Consider the following 18,865-nt stretch of genomic DNA (forward strand, 5'->3'; position numbering starts at 1 on the left):
TGGAACAACCAGTTATGGTCTTAGTTCTCTTTTTCTTACGTATCAGCTAAGGTGCGGAATGCGCTACCTGATTTATCCGTACCTATGAGTTTACTGGTTTTTAACGAAAATCAAGGGCCGCATTTTGTACAGCGGCTTTTCTTTTAATGAATATATCTTTAAATATTATGTATTTAGTAGGTATCTGTATATGCTATGTATTTTAGCTGTAAATGTCAATGTCTCGAAGGATAATTTCAGCTCCTGTAGTTATTCGCAAAAAGCTTTATGACTGTATGTTATGTGTACGTTGTGTAGGCAGGGCGCATGCGTACACTTTGTAATCTGCGACCTCCAAGCGCTTACCATATGGGACAGCTAAATGACCTTTTCTCATTGAATATATAAGCCAATCTAATTTCTATTTACGCTAATATTGATCAAGGGACGGTTTTGGAGCTGTGGAGTAGGCGTGGGATTTGTCACGGATATGGTTTAGGGGCCACAGCCCAAGAGTACGTTTCTTATGAATTGGCCGACGACGAGGCCGACGCCTCGAAGATCAAAAAAGCTGAGAAGAGCCGCTGTTAAGATTAGACACTTCAAGAGAAAAGAGAAAACCAGTTCTAAAGTTTCCTCGGCTTCTGCGCCTCCATCCTTCAGCGCTTCCAGACCTGGCGGTTCTTTTGGTTCTTTTCCTTCGGCTTCTATTATTTTCGCCCCCAAAGTCGATACTCCTACAATTCATTCAGAGCTTCCGACATGTGCTTTCGATGTGGCAAGCGAGGTCACTGGGCCAATTTCTGTAATTCCAGAGATAAACCTCTTTCGTCAGGATCCAAACCTTGACTGTTTGGAACCATGCGAATTTGAACGGGATGTCGAAGGATCGAGTTCGAATTTTGTTCAAGGGAAATTATGTGCAAACTTTTCTTTTTGGCAAGTTACCATTCAGGCTTCGGACTTTGTTCTAGACATCATCCGTAATGGCTACAAGATTCTTTTTCGGGAGACTCCCTTGCCATATTCGATTGAGAATAGATCTTCCGCCCGTCGTCAACATATCTTTGTGGAGGGGGCGATTTCAGAATTGATGTCTCGTGGATGTTTAGAGAAGTTTCAGAGTATCCTCAATTTTGTAATCCGTTACACGTTGCTGTCCAGTCTTCAGGAAAGCTACGTCTGATTTTGGACTTATCTCATCTGAATAAATTTGTTGTGAAGAAGTCTGTCAAATATGAAGATTTAAGAACTGTTCTTCAGCTGTTTTCACCTGGTATGTTTGTCTTTTCATTTGACCTTAAGTCGGCGTATCATCACATTGATATCTGTGAAGATCACATGAAGTTTCTGTCGTTCAAATGGCCTTCAGTCGACGGCGCGATGAAATTCTACGAGTTTAAGGTGTTACCTTTTGGTCTTACTTCAGCGCCATACGTTTTTACTAAAGTTATGCGCCAGTTAGTTAAGTTCTGGAGGGGTTGTGGCCTGTTAGCTTTGATGTACCTTGACGATGGCATCGGAGGAAATTTATCGCGCGAGAGCGCCAAAAATATCAGTGTTCAAGTTCGCAAAGATCTCGTTTCGGCCGGTTTTACAAGTAATGATGAAAAATCTAATTGGGAACCTGTGCAAAACTTAGTTTTTCTTGGAACGCTCTTGGACTTTGAAACGGGTCTGATTTCTATTCCCGAAGAACGTATTCTCAAACTAAAGTCGTCTATTGATTCCTGTCTTCAAGACAACGTTATTTCCGCCAGAGGTCTTGCCTCAATTACTGGTCAGATTATTTCCATGTCGTGCGCTGAGGGTAATGTTACAAGATTGTTGACAAGGAATTGTTATGCAGCAATCGAGCAGAGAACTTCCTGGGATCAACTTCTGTTCGTGTCCCCCGAGATTCGTAACGAGCTTTCCTTTTGGCAAAGCAATATCGACTCCATTAATGGGAAGCCAATGTCACCAAAGTCTAGTGCTGTGGGTGTTGTTTATTCTGACGCAAGTGATTCTGGTTTTGGGGGTTATTTCGTTCAATGCGGCCAGGATTTAGTGTCAGGCAGTTGGTCCGACGAGGAGATGCGAACGAGTTCCACTTTGCGGGAGATCTTGGCAGTAAAATTTGTTCTTTTATCCTTGCTTGATCAGTTGTCGGGATTAACCGTTAAATGGTTCACAGATGATCAGAATGTTCCCCGGATCGTTTCGTCTGGCAGCAGCAAAGGTCACTTGCAGTCTGAAGCATTGTCCATCTTTAACATTTGTTGCAGTCGTGGTATTTCAATTGAGATGGAGTGGATTCCAAGAACTCAGAATGATAGGGCTGATTTTCTAAGCCGCATTTGTGATTCCGATGACTGGGGCCTTTCGTGGAACACATTTCAAAACATTGATTTGGTTTGGGGTCCGCACTCCATCGATCGTTTTGCTAATTACTTAAATGCAAAGCTTCCTAGATTTAACTCGAGATTTTGGAATCCAGGTTCGGAAGGAATTGATTCATTTGTTATGGACTGGGCAGGAGAACAATTTTGTATGTCCACCCGTTTGTCTTATTCCGCGAGTGTTATTACATATGCGTAATTGTAAGGCGTCAGGTACTCTTATTGTTCCGTTGTGGCACTCGGCTCCTTTTTGGCCCATGATTTGCGCTGATGGCGTTAATTTTTCTGACTTTATCTTTAACTGGATGGATATTCCGTCAAGCAAAGAAGCCTTCACTCCTGGCAGGTGTAACAGCATTTTTGGCAACGAGGACTTAAGTTTTAGAATGCTCGCTTTGAGGATTCGATTTTGACGGTTGTCAACTTATTTTGTCCGTTAGCTATTTTCTGATAGTATTTTTGCCTGATTTACTTTCTTGTATTTATTTTGTTTTTTGCGTTTCGGTTAGATCATTTGTTTTGTTATAGGTATTTTGTTAGTCATACACACTTTCTACTTTTTGGATCTTCTTTTTCCTTTCTTTGTACTCTTGGGGCCGTGCGGCCTCCAGTGAGCGCACGATAGCAATTTTCGTGTTTATGTTTTTTGGTTCTTTTATTTTTTGCGCACGGGCGCAATATGACCAGGGAATTTAGACGAGAGTCGAATTTTTCTGCGGTTTGAAAATTAGCGGAAAAATATTCTCTCGTCGGTATGAACCATCAAGGGACTCTCGGGAGAGTATATTAGGAGTGTTTGTATGCTGATTCATCCTCTTGGTGTTCTCTGGAGGCGACTCGCTTTTATTTTTATTTTTCAGTTTTATTTTATTTTATTTTATTTGTTTGTTTTTCCCTTCGTTTTTTTGTTAAATTTATACATATCTATATTTATATTTACATTCTCTTGTTTTTCAGATTCAGTTCTTGATTATGCCTTGTTCTTTTGTTTTGAAGGCATAATAAGTTACTTAATATCGGGGCCTTTTTTGCGCCCGTCTATATTGGGACCATCTGTGCCCAGAACTCGGGTGTGATTTACACTAAGTGGGACCCTCTGTGTCCAAGTTATTCGGGGGTAATTTTTCCACCCGAGTGGGACCATCTGTGCCCAAGATATTTAGGAGTGATTTTTCACCCAAGTGAGTCCATCTGCGCCGGAGATATTTAAGGGTGATTTTTTCCACCTAAGTCAGACCATGCTCGAGATACTTAGGGATGATTTTCTCACCCAAGTGGGACCATCTGTGCCCGAGATATTTAAGGATGGGCTTTTCCGTCCAAGTGGGACCATATGTACCTGGGGCCATCTTTGCCCTGGGATTCTTATAGGGGTGTTTGTTATCACCCGTGTGCCATGGGTCATATGTGCCCGAGATTTTAATGGGGGTGGAACCAGCTGTGCCCGAAACGTAAGATTTTGCCTGGAAGCAACTATTTTTGTGGAGAGGTGATTTTGCCAGTTTCCTCCTTGAACTTGTTGTTGTTGCCCCCGTTTCTCATTGCTGTTCGCTTGCCTTTGTTTCTATATTTTTATTCGATTTGTCGTTTTTTGCTTGCTTGTCGCTTCTTTTCTCTTTTTCCTTTTTACAGATGTGTTCCAGTCAGAGATGTGGTGCGAATTCTCTGCCGCATTCCCTAATCATCTGCAGCCATTGGTTAGCCGCGTTCAGGAAACAGTGCTTGCTTCGAAAGCGGAAGGCACCATTCGTACTTATTTGGCTGGTTTTAAGCGCTGGAAGCTTTGGGCTTCGTCTAACTGCTTTTGCCACGTGCCTGCCAATTCGTTTCATGTTGCGGCCTACTTACAATGCCTGATTTCTGAAGCCAACTCTCCTTCTCCTGTACTTAATGCTGTTTACAGTATCGACTGGGCTCAACGCTTGGCTGGTCTGCCGAAGGTCTCCGACCATCCTATTGTTTCTTCCATGGTTAGTGCGTCCCAAAGAATTCTGGGAAAACCGAAGGCAAAGAAAGAGCCCATCACCAGCGAAATGTTGAAAGCGCTTGTAACTTCCAAGATTTCAGATAAGTCTCCCTCTTTGTCCGACTTGAGGACAGTAGCCTTATGTCTCTTAGGTTATGCTGGCTTTTTTCGTTTCAGTGAGTTATGCTCTATAAGAGCTTGTGACATTAAATTTTTTCCTACTTATGTGTCTATATTTTTAGAATCGTCCAAGACAGACCAATTTCGTGACGGAGCGTGGGTTGCAATCGCGCGGTCGAATCAAGACACGTGCCCCGTTAAGGCGTTGGAGCAATACATTGCGGGCGCAAAAATTGATCTTAGTGAGGATTTGCCGTTGTTTAGAGCTTTATCGTCCTCTAGATCCACCTCCAAGGTCCGGCGCCAAGGCTTGAGCTACAGCAGAGCCCGGGAGATCGTTAAGGACGCTTTTAAGGACATAACAGACGTTTCCTGTATAAGTCTTCACAGTCTCAGGGCCGGAGGAGCCACCGCGGCCGCCAATGCGGGCATTAATGATAGACTTTTTAAAAGACATGGTCGTTGGAAGAGTGAGAATGCCAAAGATGGCTACGTTAAAGACAATTTTCAATCCTTACTGTCCGTCTCGAAATCTTTAGGAAATTGATAAGACCGAGCCCAGCAGGTCGGACAGCACCATCCATGGGGCTGGGGTTTTTTCCTCTCTGTTACCGCAACGAGCGCGGTGAGGTTTTTTCAACCTGTGGTTGCTCGTTGGTACTGTCCTAGTGTAGTTTTTTGTCGAATCACCTTGTAATTAATAAACTGTGCGGCCTCCAGTGAGCGCACGATAGCAATTTTCGTGTTTATGTTTTTTGGTTTTTTTATTTTTTGCGCACGGGCGCAATATGACCAGGGAATTTAGACGAGAGATTGATGTTGTTCGCTCCCAGTCCTGGGCTCCTGAGTAAATCAAATAAGAGTACCCAAGGACTTTCTTTTCCAATTTTAATTCTACGAGTCACGACTTTTAATTTTTGTTGACTTGGCTTCAATAGATGAACGAACGTGATTGAAATCAAGTGGGGACTGAGGCAAGTATAGGATGACCTGTACTTTCGACGAGAAGACTTTTTGTTTGATCTCAAAAATTGGAAAAGAAATTCAAAAATCTGAGACAAGTATGGAATTCCGCAGGTTTGAAATCTTAACTATGACAACGTTATCTTCAAGTACCCCAGGAGCTTATCAATGGAGCCTCTATGTCTCATACTTTGGCCTAGATTTATTCATAGAATCAGTATACCCTCGTTGTGAAAGCCAATTCTTGCTGGTCCCAGTCTTCACGCAGCAACTACTGACGATAGGAGAATAGAACCAGATTTGAAGAAGCCATTTTGAATTTTGGAAAAAATAAGTATTTGTATGAAAGGAATCATCGATCTATTGGAAAAATGTAAGTGAACACCATGTCATTTTTTATTGTAGATCTTTGTTGGTGGTCTGTCTAGTATGGGGTCTATGACTTTTTTGCTGTTCATCCTTATGGCGGTTGTATTTCCTTTAAATTAAAATAAAAAAATAAAATATTGAATTCTCCTGACAGTAGCAAGTTTCAAGGGTGGTTTCTGTTCTATGTAGGGCTGAATACTGGAAGTCCCAGCCGAGAAAGCTTTGCGAATTTTGCAAATGTTGGATCACCGACAACAAACCGGTAAGCAATCAACGTGGCTGTTTAAGCACTTCATAATCAAGAACTGAACATGCAGCGCATGAAGAAACTATATGTAAGCGTTTCGTTAGACAACACTTGTATATGTACGCGGAGTGCCATGTACGCTTGCGATGGTCCCAAGTCGTTAACTTTTAACGGGATAATCTGCCAGTCAAATCGAATTTGTTTCTGTTTTTCTGCCTGTTTAAATTTGCCCTCCCCTCCCGTTGAGCCAAAAAGCCAGACAAAAGCCCCTTCGTGATCATAAGTCCACTTTAGGTGATATTAAAGGTGCCAACATCTCTGGTGTGCACAAGGACCAGTATTGCTTTTTATTTTTGCAGCATTTAGCTTTCTAAATCTGAGTCAAAGGATTGGTTTGAGCATTTGAAAGCCTCCTTGCTGTTGTCAGTAATTCATGACAATATTCTTGCCTTTAAATGTTTTATCCTGATATCAACCTCTATTTTCACTGTCATTAATTAACCCATTGACTCCTGAACCGCCCCATTTGACGAGTAAATTGTCTGGCGTTAGACAGAGTAAAATCTGTTAAAGGCATACGTGCCAACTCTCCCGGATTATCCGGGGGTCTCCCGGATACAGAACGAATCTCCCGGTCTCCCGTATGGGTCATTAAATCTCCCGGATAAAAACGACTCTGAACCTTTTACAGACGTTTCTCCATTCTAGACTCAAATTGCATCCCCAAGTTTAAAAAAAAATCGATATTCAGGGCTCGAGACTAACTTTTCAGCTTGCTAGCCCAGTGGCTAGTGACAGCTTTTATTAACTAGCCAAAACAAATTTTTCACTAGTCAGATACTCTAGTATCCATCATCGCGTCAAGTCAAGTAAATGCTAGCCTGTGTAGCTGGCAGTATGCTTTGAATGAACATCTGGCAAGTGCAAAGTTTTTGTGACCTTGATTCTCACAGAACTGCCGTCAAAACTTCTGAACTGGCGCACCGAAAAACATTATTTTCCTTCAAAATACCGATTCACGATTTTCACTGATAAAATAATTCGTTCCACCTTACCTTTGTACGTTGCAAACTTAGGCATCGATGCCATAATTATAGGCATGGCACAACAACAAAAACACAAGTTTTTGCTTCCGTGCAAAATTCTCACAGAACTTCTCAACTCGCCATCGAAAAACATTCCTTTCTTTCAAAATGCGGCTGATTCACGATTTCTCATGAACACAGTAATTTGTTCCATCTCAACTTTATTTACAAATTGCAAACATAGGCATCAATATTATATAGGCATCATCCAAATCTTGGAGTTGCGAATTTTTTAATTTTTTCAAAGGGTTTGTGACCTCGAGATGCTGTGCCCATGAAACATAATCCTTAGAGCTCCGCATGGTTTCATGCATGACTAATCATTACTGGCAAGCAGTTCGTTTGTCATTCTTTGCTTTTGACTAAGGAAAAAAAAACAAAAAGGTCAATCATTCTTTCGCATTTCAGTAATTTAAACTTCTTGTTTGGGTTTATAAATTATATATGATATTTATTATAGCCAATGTTTTAAATTCTGCACGCTCTGACTCAATTTCATTTTGTGAATTGGTTTCCTATGGGCCTCCAGTGCTCACGTATTTTCACTAGCCAAAATGGCTAGTGAAGAACAAAAACCACTAGCCAAAATAGATTTTTTACTAGTCTGTGGCTAGTTGGCTACCGTTAGTCTCGAGCCCTGATATTTTCAAACTCGTTTCATTGTTTCTTAATGCACTTCTTCATCTCTGAGTTTCAAACACACGTTAATAGACCTAAACAAAATGACTTCCTTTAGCTATCATAGCCATATAACCGATTGTTTGATTGGATCTCTGATTAACTAATAAAAATTCTTGACATAAGTACCCTGTTTTCCCGCAAATTCACAATGGCGGCAGAATATTCTTGTATTCTGAAAGAGCTGCTGGGGGGTGGGTGGGTGCATTTAAGGGGGGAGAAGAGGAGAGGAGGGGGGAGTGGGTAGGTTGATCGAAGGGGGAGGGGAGGGGAGACCGGCTGGAAAAAATCTCCAGATTTTAGATCTCCATAGGTTGGCATCTCTGTAAAGGGGTAGTATCACGGTGTCTGACATTTGCAGACTGCAGACAAAGAGCGCTGATAAACAGTATTTAAGTCTAAACACCTGTTTCAAGTAGCGCTGATAAACAGTATTTAAGTCTAAGAACCCATTTTAAAATGGTTAGCTTTCAATAATTGAAAGCTAACCGTTTTAAAATGGGTTCTTGGACTTAAATACTGTTTATCAGCGCTATTTGTCAGCAGTCTGCAAATGTCAGACACCGGTAGTATCATGGGAATTATCCCTTTTATTTTCGGTGTCTGACATTTGCAGACTGCAGACTGCAGACTAACCCTAAATCACAATTATTGAAAGCTAGCCGTTTTAAAACGGGTTCTTAGACTGAAATACTGTTTATCAGCACTATTTGAAATAGATGCTTAGACTTAAATACTGTTTATCAGTGCTATTTGTAGGCAGTCTGCAGTCTGCAAATGTCATACACCGTTTTAATATGGCCATAACTATACTAATTTAATCGATTTTCAGTGACTTTTTCATTCTTAAATCGCTTCTGGATCACTGCAGTGAGATAAAAATCAATCAAATTTTAAAATAAAAATGAGCCACACAAAGTTATTACGGAATTTATCTAAGATGCAGGGGAAGTACTTGAAAACGTCAGCCTGACGTTTTCAAATTGGCATTCATTTTAATCTTGGCTACACGTAACCAAAAACACTTAAGAATGGTTTCTGCAAGCTAAAATACCTGTTTTGAAGAAACTTTGGCCATTAATTTTTGTTTGCTATCAGTAAACAGGTATCCTACATGTAAAGACTTTCCAGATTTTTACTACAATCCATGACACTGCCCTGCTAAGTCTCACTCCCAGGAGTCAGTGGGATAATTTTTGTATGAGCAACCAAGTTTAAAAGAAGTTTGAGGAAGTATGGGGAAAAGTAAAGGTAAATTCTGCTTACGAGCCAAGTGGCCCATAATTTAGGCTTGAGCCTATCCTTGCTTCTGTGCATGAAGCGACTGGGAGTATTTCTTAGTCCCCTCTGGATGGGATGCTGGTCTAAAGCAGGGCTACAGCATTGAATTCGCCGCTACCCATTTATACACCTGGGTGGAGAGAGGAACTGTATCTTACCCAAGAGCAGAACACAAATAGGTTGAAGTGCGCCTACAATATAAACCTTCCCACCAAAAGCAAACATGTTTGACGATTCTTACCTCAAGACTTTGCTTTTTATCTACCAGGCAAGATGCGCAAAGTTATCAAAAGTAGCACTAATTTGGACCCATGCCTCTCACATCACGGTTGTGGATCCAAATTACTGCTAGTTCTGCCAAGTTTATTTGGCTTGCACGGCACAGAAAGAGCAAAAGGTTGAGTAACAATGGTGACATATCTTTGCCTTGGATGGGTAGATTTATATTAGAAATGAAAAATATTTGACTTTAGGTGCACTTTAAGCTATATCCATGTGAAGACTACATGCTGAAATCCATCCTTCCCTTTTACAGTGCTAATAATTAATCCCCCTCCCCTGGAAAGACAGTCAAATGCCCATGGAATACTGACAAAAGATGTTGAAGTTAATTTGATCCATTTTCATTAATTAATGGGGATATAGCTTTTGATTGAACCCAGATGCTGTTTACCCTTTAGTGCCCAGTGCCCAAGAGGGCCCGCATTGACGAGTTGTCTGGCATTAAACAGGGTAAAATCTATAAGTGGCCACTGGGAGTTTAAGGGTTAAAGGGGCAGTGTCACACTATTTTAGTCAAACTTTAAAACACTGAAAGACGTCTTTGCATGATTCAGTGAAGACCAAAAATAATCCTGTAGTCTTGTTGTCAATAACCACTGAATTGCACTGAAGCTAAAGATGGAGAGGATGGAAATGGATTGAAACTTGAAAAAACTGGCCAGTTTTCTCAAGTTTGGAGACTGTGTCTTCAGAAAGTCACAAAAAATTAATACGAATAGCTTTTTGTGCCATAAATATATTTCATATCTTGTTAATGGATTGTCAGCAGGGCTGTCATTAGGGGCCGTAACCCATAACACCTGTTACGGCTGAGCCCAGTCAATGTTACGGGTGATGGTTGCTGCAGAATGAATATTCATGGTGCAAAACAAATTGAAATTTATTTATAAACATTTACCTTCTACAGAAAATATAATTACTGCCTTGTGTTGTCTGTGTTCCTGATTCTAAGACGTGCTTTTAATAAAAATCCAAACATTTTCTGTAAGAAACCTTTGGAGAACACCCCCGATCGATCGTTGTTGGATTCCGACGCCATTTTTTCAGTAACAAAATCATTATCAATGCATCGTACTTGATATAAATGGGATTCCACTGACCATTTTTCAAGGTTCTGTGATGCATGACCATTTCCACATGGTTAGTAAATATCTTTATTCATCGTGAAGTTTATCTTTTTGCCCTGTTTTATTTTCATCACTTTTTGATTGATTGCACCTCAGAGGGCTGGAAAATGCATTTCCGAGGGTCTAATTTGAAGACTTTTCTGGTGGAGCATGCCCCAAGACCCCCCTAGGGGCTCCGGCCCTTCGGGCCTTCCTTTACATGGCCTTTGACCATTTATTTACATGTTACGGGTGAAATCTTGAGTGCTACTCCTGCTTCAAAACTTAATGACAACCCTGGTCAGGAATGACCTACTTGTGAAGTAATGTACTAATGTAGATTTTGACCCAGTTTTGACCTCAAACTGCAAATTTAGCTTGACAGTGCCCCTTTAAGTTACACTGTAGCATAGCGCACTGTTTGTGGTAGATATTCTTTTCATTAAAGTTAATCTACTGCTGTTAGATCCTGAACACACTGAAATGAAATCTTATGAAATATTTGGTAACCAATTCTAACGAGCAATACCTGTAGCACTGTGGGTGTGAGCATCTTGTGTTTATTGGTGGATACAGCAAGCATTATATCATTATTTACTGGTATAGAGAAAATACAGCAATATAATGCAGGGATTTCAATAAGTGTCTTTAGCAAAGAGGCTGGTTTGAGAAGTAGGCAGCTGTGGCACGAAAGGGGCCATGGGACCCCTTTTCCCTAGGGGGGTATGGTGGCATACTCCCCAACAAAATTTTAAAATCTAGAGCTTGGAAATGGCATTTCCAGCAATCTGAGCAAAAACAAAAGTCACAAATATTTACTGACATGTAGCTGCACGTGGCCAAGTTTTAAGACAGTTTTTTGCACTCTTGATCTCTTGTTGAAATATTGCCTTCAGCTGAGTGTGCGCTTTCTTGTTATGTCTTTTATTTTTAATAAATGGCACGAGGAAAACCGCAAAGACCCAGTGAATGTGAGCGAGACAATATTTGGCACCATGTTTTTTTCCTCTATTTATCCAAGTACATGGCAGACAGCAAAGAATTGCATTGGCGAGTGGCTAAGGCGTGTGCAAATAACTAGGAATTCATAGTTAAATATCCAACGTCCAAAAAGGAGCTGAACATACAGCAAAAGCTTCCTTGATATTCTAGTTGTTTTATTGAATTAAAATAAATAAAAATGGATCAAACTGAAACGGTGAGAATCGTGTAATTTATTGAAAAAGTAGGCAGAGATAACTTAAGGATTAGCTGGCGGAATTCGCCGGTTGTCGGCTTCTAATGAAAGCTCTGATAATGATGGCGTGAACTAAAAGAGATTGGTTGGCAGAAATGCCTTTGACTGGCTCTTGTTTAACTTACAAGACCGTAAATGACCCACCAGCCCATTGGGATCCATAATACCTCAAAATACCAGTACCTCTACAGTAGTTGGTGCTAAGCATACATCTAGCATACATTCTCATGTTAATGGAGGTGCCGTACGACACACTCATTTTCACTCCCAGGAGTCAATGGATAACCCATTCACACATCAAATGCCTTAATACGCCACCATTGAGGAGTAAAATTGTCTGGCGTTAGACAGAGTAAAGTCCATGAAGACTCACTCTCAAGGGTCATTGGGTTAATGGAGGGGACTGGTTAAGTAGCTCTAGTAAAGGATTACAAAATTTCAAATTATTTTTGTGTGATTTTAGAGTATAGAGTTCCATGAAAGAGGCAAGAAGCATAAAGAAAATGTCCAAAGAAGAATTGAAGAGGTTAGAAATTGAATGAATTAGATTTTTCATCCATCTTTGATTGATATTTTATGGACTAATGATATTCTCAGACATAAGAAAATTATTATTGTCATTCTTTCTTTTTGTTTCACACAGGTCCAGAAAAAGGGTAGAGAAGTTTCAAAGGCACAGAAACAACTACAAAATGATTTAGCAGCCATTGAAGCGGTATAACTGTCAAATCTATGTGTATTTAAAGAAAGTACTTTTTAAAATAATGTTAATATTTCTATGTGTAACCTTTAACACACACACACACACAACAAGCAAAACCAGAAGTCATGCTAGACTTGCACCATTCGTTTTAGATTTTTATTACGCTACTCAAGAAGAACTTGTTTGTCTAGATGTCACAACAAAAGTGAATGTTGTTTGAATTGTTACTGTTAGTATCTGTATGGCAAAGGTTTGCATTGAACTTTGACTGGCAAAAGCCTGTGTTAACAGAAGCTTGTGTATTTAGCAGGACAAAATTATTTTGTTTTCTTTTCACATAGATGCATTAAATTCTTATTGGTGGTATTGTAGGCCGCTCTGAAAGCTTACCAGAACGACATGAACATTCAGCCCTCTGTTCCCAAATCTGTAACTTCACTAGAGCCTACTAAAAAAGTGGCAAATGAAACATGCTCAAAGGGAGAGACTACAGAAGGTATTGTTCGTTGTTACATGTATAATTTACAAGATTTATCTTGCATAAATGCTGTTCAAAGGGACTTTCATTAATTTTGTTCTTGGATATCATCTCAGCATGTTCAGTTACCTATGAAGGAAGCCAAGCTGTGATGAAGTGTTCCCATGGCTGGAATATTGGTCAAGCTCCTGAAGGATATTATTACTACTACAATGCAGCCACACAAGGTATCCTTTTGTGTTTCAGAAAATGGATGTAGCATTAAGGTATTGTACGTACTTTGGAAAATTTGTTGCTTATGTTAACCATAGTAGGAGTGAAAGGCATCCTGTTTACAAAACTAATTTGTTATAACTGGGCGAATTGTGAAACTCAGCTTTGTTTGAAATAGTCAAGTTTCAAAACAATTAGTGACTATTAAATTCATCCATCATAATAATAATAGTTATTATTATTCACTTGATGTATCATTAAAATGTCCGGTTGTACACTTGAGGTGAATTGAATAAGTGATTTTGACTTTTCTAAACTGTGCTCAAAGTATTGTAATGTATAGATTTAGCCAAGCCTAAAAGTGGACCTCCTGGGTCATTTATTCTTACAATAAGGTAACCTGGCTTGAGCCTGTGATCCAATCGAAATCCAGTACCTGGTCAGCGGTCAACTTAAAAAAAGCTGACCTTGATAAGCTTTAAGCCTTATGAGCCTTGATGAGCCTTGATAATCTTAACTTTATCCTGCGATATGGTCATGTGATACTGGTCAGCGGATACCTTGTTTTAACAGTTGTCAGTTGACCATAACATGGATGTCCAATTGGCCGAATGGGGAAAATACCACCTCAGTATAGTTATTCGGTTATAAGGCGCACGGTTTTTTCAAGAAAAATCTCTCTTTGGGTGGGAAGTTAGTGCCAAAATTGGGGTGCGTCTTATAGCCAAGTATTTTCGCGCAAAAAAATCTTAAGATCACAATTTGAGAAGAACTTCCAGATTAAACAACACGAGAAAAGGACACTAGTTGTCTATTAAAAAAGAATAGTGCTTTTGGAGACCTTTAGAACACTAAACGACTTCAAGAGAAAAGCAAACAAACGGAAATTTGCATACGTCCTTAAGAGCACGTGCTCAGTAACGTCATACCGGTGACAACAATACAATCGTTCGAACCTTGTTTCGAATTCCAAGAATCGTGTTTGTCGCTTGCATGAAAAGTTTCTTCTCTGAACAAACAGTGTGGAGATAAAACATACCTTCTTCATTCATTCAGGCTTTCTTGTGCACTGAAATTTGCATCCTTCGTGGCGTGTTGATATTCAGCTGTCAAACACCTTTGAATATGACTTTGAATATTACTTTCCGTGGGAGTTTTTGCGCTGTTCGCTTTCGCTTGAAGTCTGAAGTCTGAACTCTGACTATTTATTAAGTCGGAAGTTTCAAATAAACGTGTATGCGTTGTATGTTTATCATTTCAGGTGTGAACTTTTAGCTTTTGTTTTTACCTATATCATTAAATGTGTGCCTTTTTCACTTTGTTTACGTTAACAAAAAGAGTTCGCATGCCAATTGTGTAAGGATAATTGTTCTCAAATTCATCACATCCTTTTGATAACTCTCAATTATTTGGTGCGTCTTATAACCGAGTATTTTCGCGTAATTTTCAGTTTGAGAAGTTAGCTTGATGACATTGCTAAGTTTGGGGTGCGTCTTATAACCGAGTGCGCCTTATAACCGAATAACTACGGTACTCTTTGTTTGTCCCCCCAAAGTTTGAATGAGAATTGTTTTTGTCTTCTCTTGGGACCATTGTAAGTGCCAAGAGAAACTGGAAACAATGCTTCTGCACAATTTGGGGGAACAAACAAAGAGTATTATGGTATTTTCCGACTCGGCCAATATCAAAGATGTACGCTGGAAACTAGCTGGAGAATGGTCGATGAGCTCTAAACTTGAGCCCAGGATATGGTCACGTGATACTGGTCACATTGGCATACATGGAGGGGTGAAAGTACATCTGGTAGTAGGGTGACAAAAACCACATTTCTCACACAACCCAGGACCCAGTTGTTTCAAAATCGGATTGACGCAAATGCCAGATTAGAAATTTATCAAGGAGTTTATTTCTCAATTCTCAAATGCTGTTCAACGCGGCAAAATTCTATACCAGAGGAAGTCAATCTTGAAAAACAAAAATAAACAAGAAACTTTCACGAAAAAGTTGAAAAAAAGAAACCAAACTTTAAACTAATCCTGGATTAAGTTGATCGGCTTTCGAACAATTGGGCCCAGATGGGTTACCATATTTTTTACCCATGGTGCTCCGCGCGCGCGCCTTCGGCAGGTGGAGCTGCGCCATGAGCAAAGCATTCACACATTTTTCGGTGGGTTTCATTTTAATGCCTTATCAAATCCAAACGATTTTAAACACTAGTGCCTTGTTCTGTTGTTTTTCATTGTCCTTTATGTAACAAAGAAAGATTTTCATAAAGTTAGGCAGATACAGTACCTTGCATGTTGTGCTTGGAAATATTTAATTAGCCTCTGTAAACGACTATAATTACAAATTTGTCGTCTTACAAACTTTACACCCGGGGAACTTTGTAATAACTTCTTCCTTCATCTTTTTAAGCTTCTCAGTGGGAATCGCCATCTTGTTTGTCATCTTCTGGCGTTGAAACCCCAAGGTACAGACAGACTGACTTTTCAGCTTTTTTTGTTGGACATTTTGAAATCAGTAACCAAATGAATTGTTTCTTTAAAATAATTGCAGAAATTCAACGGGAAGTAAACCTGCGAACCAAGGCCAACCAAAAAACGCTGAAAGTGTACGTATTATGATTACTGCCATCATCAATCAACTTCCGACGCCAAGCCGAGAGTTGACCAGTACCAATGAGTCTCTCAGTACCAATAAGAAAGGGACTCTATTATGTTTGCTTGCAGAGCAGTTTCCTCGGGGTTTCGGGACAAAAGAAAGACTTTTTTTAGCTCTCGCCTCAATTTTCACGCGGCGAAAACATCTGATTCAAACCTTTTTGTTGTTGTTTTTCTTCTACGTAAATGCAGATTGGGTAACATTGTGACTATATACATTCCACTGAACAGACAACTTTGAAGTGGCCTATTTTCGTAGGTTCTTGAATTTTTTGTGTTCATTTTCTAGGAAAGTGGTGAAAACAAAACGTCAGAACCAAAGAAAGTAAAAGTGAAAAATTCACCTTACGGACAGTGGACTACAGTTCACACATCTGAACCCGCACTGCCTGCACCGTAAGTATATGCTCGTGTAAATAGGCCATTTCCGAGTTCAAGTCGGCCTCCTCTTCAAAGCGAGTCTAAGTGGGAAGTATTTGTTATGGTAATTAGTTCTACTTTACATATGAATGACTCGCTTTGAAGATGAGGCAGGGAAGAGCTCGGAAATGGTCTATGGCATCAATCCGCCAAGAACCGGTGGAAGTCAGTGGGGAAGGAAGGAAGGAAAAAAGAAGCCACGAGTAAATTTGGCCGGTTCCGATTTTGCCCGAAAAGTCCTTGTCCTCTCCTTAGAAATGGCCTCCTGGTTGCCGAGGGTTTAGCGAACAGTGACATCAAAGTTGTATGCATGATTCAGCGGTTGCCGTCGTTTTTCGTCAATTCTTCTAAGGATTTTGGGTGTCTCTTGATTCATCCAATCCGTTGGCAAAGGTGGAAATTTTTTGTAGATGCGTAATCACGTAATTTAGTGGAACAGGAGAAATCAGTTCAGTTTTTGTCGAGAGAGTGAGAAGTGAGCGAGAATTCTTCATTAACTGTTCTAACTTGTGACTTACTGAAAACTCGGTTGGAGCTAATGTGTAAATAATTTCAGACCATGGAATTAATTAATCTCCCAAACTACAGTTTAAGTCACTGACTGGGCATTTGCCTTTGCCAAGTTACTTGTTGCTGAAATTTTAGGGATTGCTTTCCTTTTTTTTATTAGTACCGAAGAAATGATAAAGTGCGAGGGTATATGCTTTGAGTCCATCTTGAGTTTTTCGTGTTTCAGTGAAAAAGCAAATTCTACCACTGAAGATGAGGAAAAACCGAAAGAATCTGCTAAACCGGAAGAGAAATTCAAGGAACGATCGACCCCAAGGATTACGTTTCGTTCAGCCTCTGGGGTTGGTACCGAGGTTGCCTTCAAGAAACGCAAGCTGAACCCTGATAAGAAAAGAAACGTTCGACAGACAGACCCCAACAAAACAGACTGACATGAATGGGGACGGAATGCGGGTTGCTCTAAATTTGTATGTAGTCTTTCATGTCATTTAAATTTTGTTCTTATGGCAAGATAAAAAAAACGTAAATAACTTCAAGTTTATTAATAAAGGTTATAATTGGTAACTTGGAGCGACGCAAAAAAATTCTCTTTTCTCAAGGTGGCTGAAACTAGTTGAGAATAAGTTTAAGAGTGCTATTCAAAAGATTGGCCCGACATCACTAACAAAAGAGCGGTTTTGCATGGCAACAGAATACCATATTACTAATCATAATTAACAATTATTCCAAAACAGCCGCCATTTTCGTATTCTCTGGTTTGATTGCAAATTGGCCCTTTTGGCGTCGTCCAAGGTTAAATATTCTTTTGAATTTTACGTTTGAAAGGGTGGCTAAAAGGGCCCATTTGCAAGGAAAAAAAATTTGAAATGGCGGCTATTTTGGAATAAGGTGTATGCGCTCAATTTTATGACGTAAAAGATAACCATAGCAACAAGAGACCCATGTCAAAAGTACCCTTAACTCGACCGATCACTCCCTGCGTTATCGCTGGAGCGGATTCAGAGCTACCTACCTTCCTTTAAGGTGACTCTGAATGCTTCCTAACTTTTCGGAGTTTCACCTTGGCCTGCTGTTCATTTTCTTGCCATGAAAACTGAGGTTCGCCGAGTTCTTATTTGAAATCATTTTAGTCGGTACATAAGGCCCCCGTCCAAAGGTATCCGCATATTTTCGAATCGTATTTGCCCGTCCACACGAATAAGAACTAGAGGATATTACATGGCCGCGCGGAGATACAAAATTTCTCTTCCAGTGTTGAAAAATATTACACTCGTTCGCTGTGCTCACTCGTGAAATATTTTTCAACACGAGAAGAGAAATTTCGTATCCCCAAGCGGCCATGTAATATTCTATTTATGATGTAAACACCAATGAAATACGAAATCATTCATGAAAAGCATCGAAAGGCGCAATTTTTCAGTAACCATAGCAACAGTGATCTTTTCGCGTGTGAAGTTATCATGTTTTCGCCCGAAAGCTCACTTGGTATTTCATTGGTGTTTATATAATAACAAAAGGATTCGAAACACTCACCTCCCCCTATAGAGCATGCGTGCGCGTGCGCTCTCTGTGGTATCACGCGCGTCTGATGTCACCGTATTGGAAAACCTCAGTTTTCACCCGTCCCACACGACCCGGCTCCGTTTTCAAAAATGTATACTTTTGAGTGTGACCGAAAACACCGTATTCGAGTAGACGGGAGGCAAAAACGGAGGAAAGTCTCCGTTTTCAAAATATCCGAATACGTGTGAATGGGGTCTAAGGTTCCCTGCTGACTTTCTCAACTTAACATAACTAATGACGAGGAAGGAAATGACCAAAATATCACCTTATCGTCATAAAAAAAAATCACCATAGCACCACCATAGGGGTAAAAACTGAAGAATATAAAAAGATGGAGCTCTGTACAGAGTTTACAAATTTTTCGATGTCTCTTCTGGATGAAGGCTATCGAATGAAACTTGAAGTATTTATGAGGGACTTAGCCTTCCTTCTATTTACTTAGAGTACGGAGAGTTACACTTTCAGTAATTATTTTAAACGATAAACAATGTCCCACTTTATGCTCAGACTGTGACAATTTGTGACAGGAATTTTAATTACTATTTTTAGTTACATTACATGGGCACGTTGCCTTCTTCTTCTTAACACAAAGGTAAACAATAGGCCATTTCCGAGTTCATGCCA

General features: G+C 40.0%; 2 protein-coding genes across 2 annotated transcripts; both read left to right on the forward strand.

The window, feature by feature from the left end:
* Window positions 1–1,083: 1,083 nt before the first annotated feature.
* Window positions 1,084–4,993, forward strand: LOC138017513 (uncharacterized). The gene is made up of 2 exons (XM_068864579.1): window positions 1,084–2,509; window positions 3,993–4,993. The coding sequence occupies exons 1-2, from the start codon at window positions 1,084–1,086 to the stop codon at window positions 4,991–4,993; spliced, it is 2,427 nt and encodes an 808-aa protein (XP_068720680.1).
* A 677-nt stretch (window positions 4,994–5,670) lies between these two features.
* LOC138014933 (WW domain-binding protein 4-like) lies at window positions 5,671–17,242 on the forward strand. Its single transcript, XM_068861828.1, has 10 exons — window positions 5,671–5,782; window positions 5,968–6,040; window positions 12,158–12,220; window positions 12,338–12,409; window positions 12,770–12,893; window positions 12,992–13,102; window positions 15,504–15,558; window positions 15,645–15,699; window positions 16,038–16,144; window positions 16,905–17,242. Coding segments are annotated over exons 1-10 (867 nt in total). The 5' UTR covers window positions 5,671–5,780; the 3' UTR covers window positions 17,110–17,242.
* Window positions 17,243–18,865: the final 1,623 nt, after the last annotated feature.

Source organism: Montipora capricornis, chromosome 9, assembly GCF_036669925.1.
Source record: "Montipora capricornis isolate CH-2021 chromosome 9, ASM3666992v2, whole genome shotgun sequence".
Lineage (NCBI taxonomy): Eukaryota > Metazoa > Cnidaria > Anthozoa > Scleractinia > Acroporidae > Montipora > Montipora capricornis.

What these genes read in the sequence shown, in the direction of transcription:
- LOC138014933 (XM_068861828.1), top strand. An exon ending in TCCAAAGAAGAATTGAAGAG is followed by an intron (nt 12,221 to 12,337) that starts GTTAGAAATTGA and finishes TGTTTCACACAG; the next exon opens with GTCCAGAAAAAGGGTAGAGA. An exon ending in TCTGGCGTTGAAACCCCAAG is followed by an intron (nt 15,559 to 15,644) that starts GTACAGACAGAC and finishes AAATAATTGCAG; the next exon opens with AAATTCAACGGGAAGTAAAC.
- LOC138017513 (XM_068864579.1), top strand. Translation starts at nt 1,084, where the DNA reads ATGTTTAGAGAAGTTTCAGAGTATCCTCAATTTTGTAATCCGTTACAC. An exon ending in CTGGGCAGGAGAACAATTTT is followed by an intron (nt 2,510 to 3,992) that starts GTATGTCCACCC and finishes TCCTTTTTACAG; the next exon opens with ATGTGTTCCAGTCAGAGATG.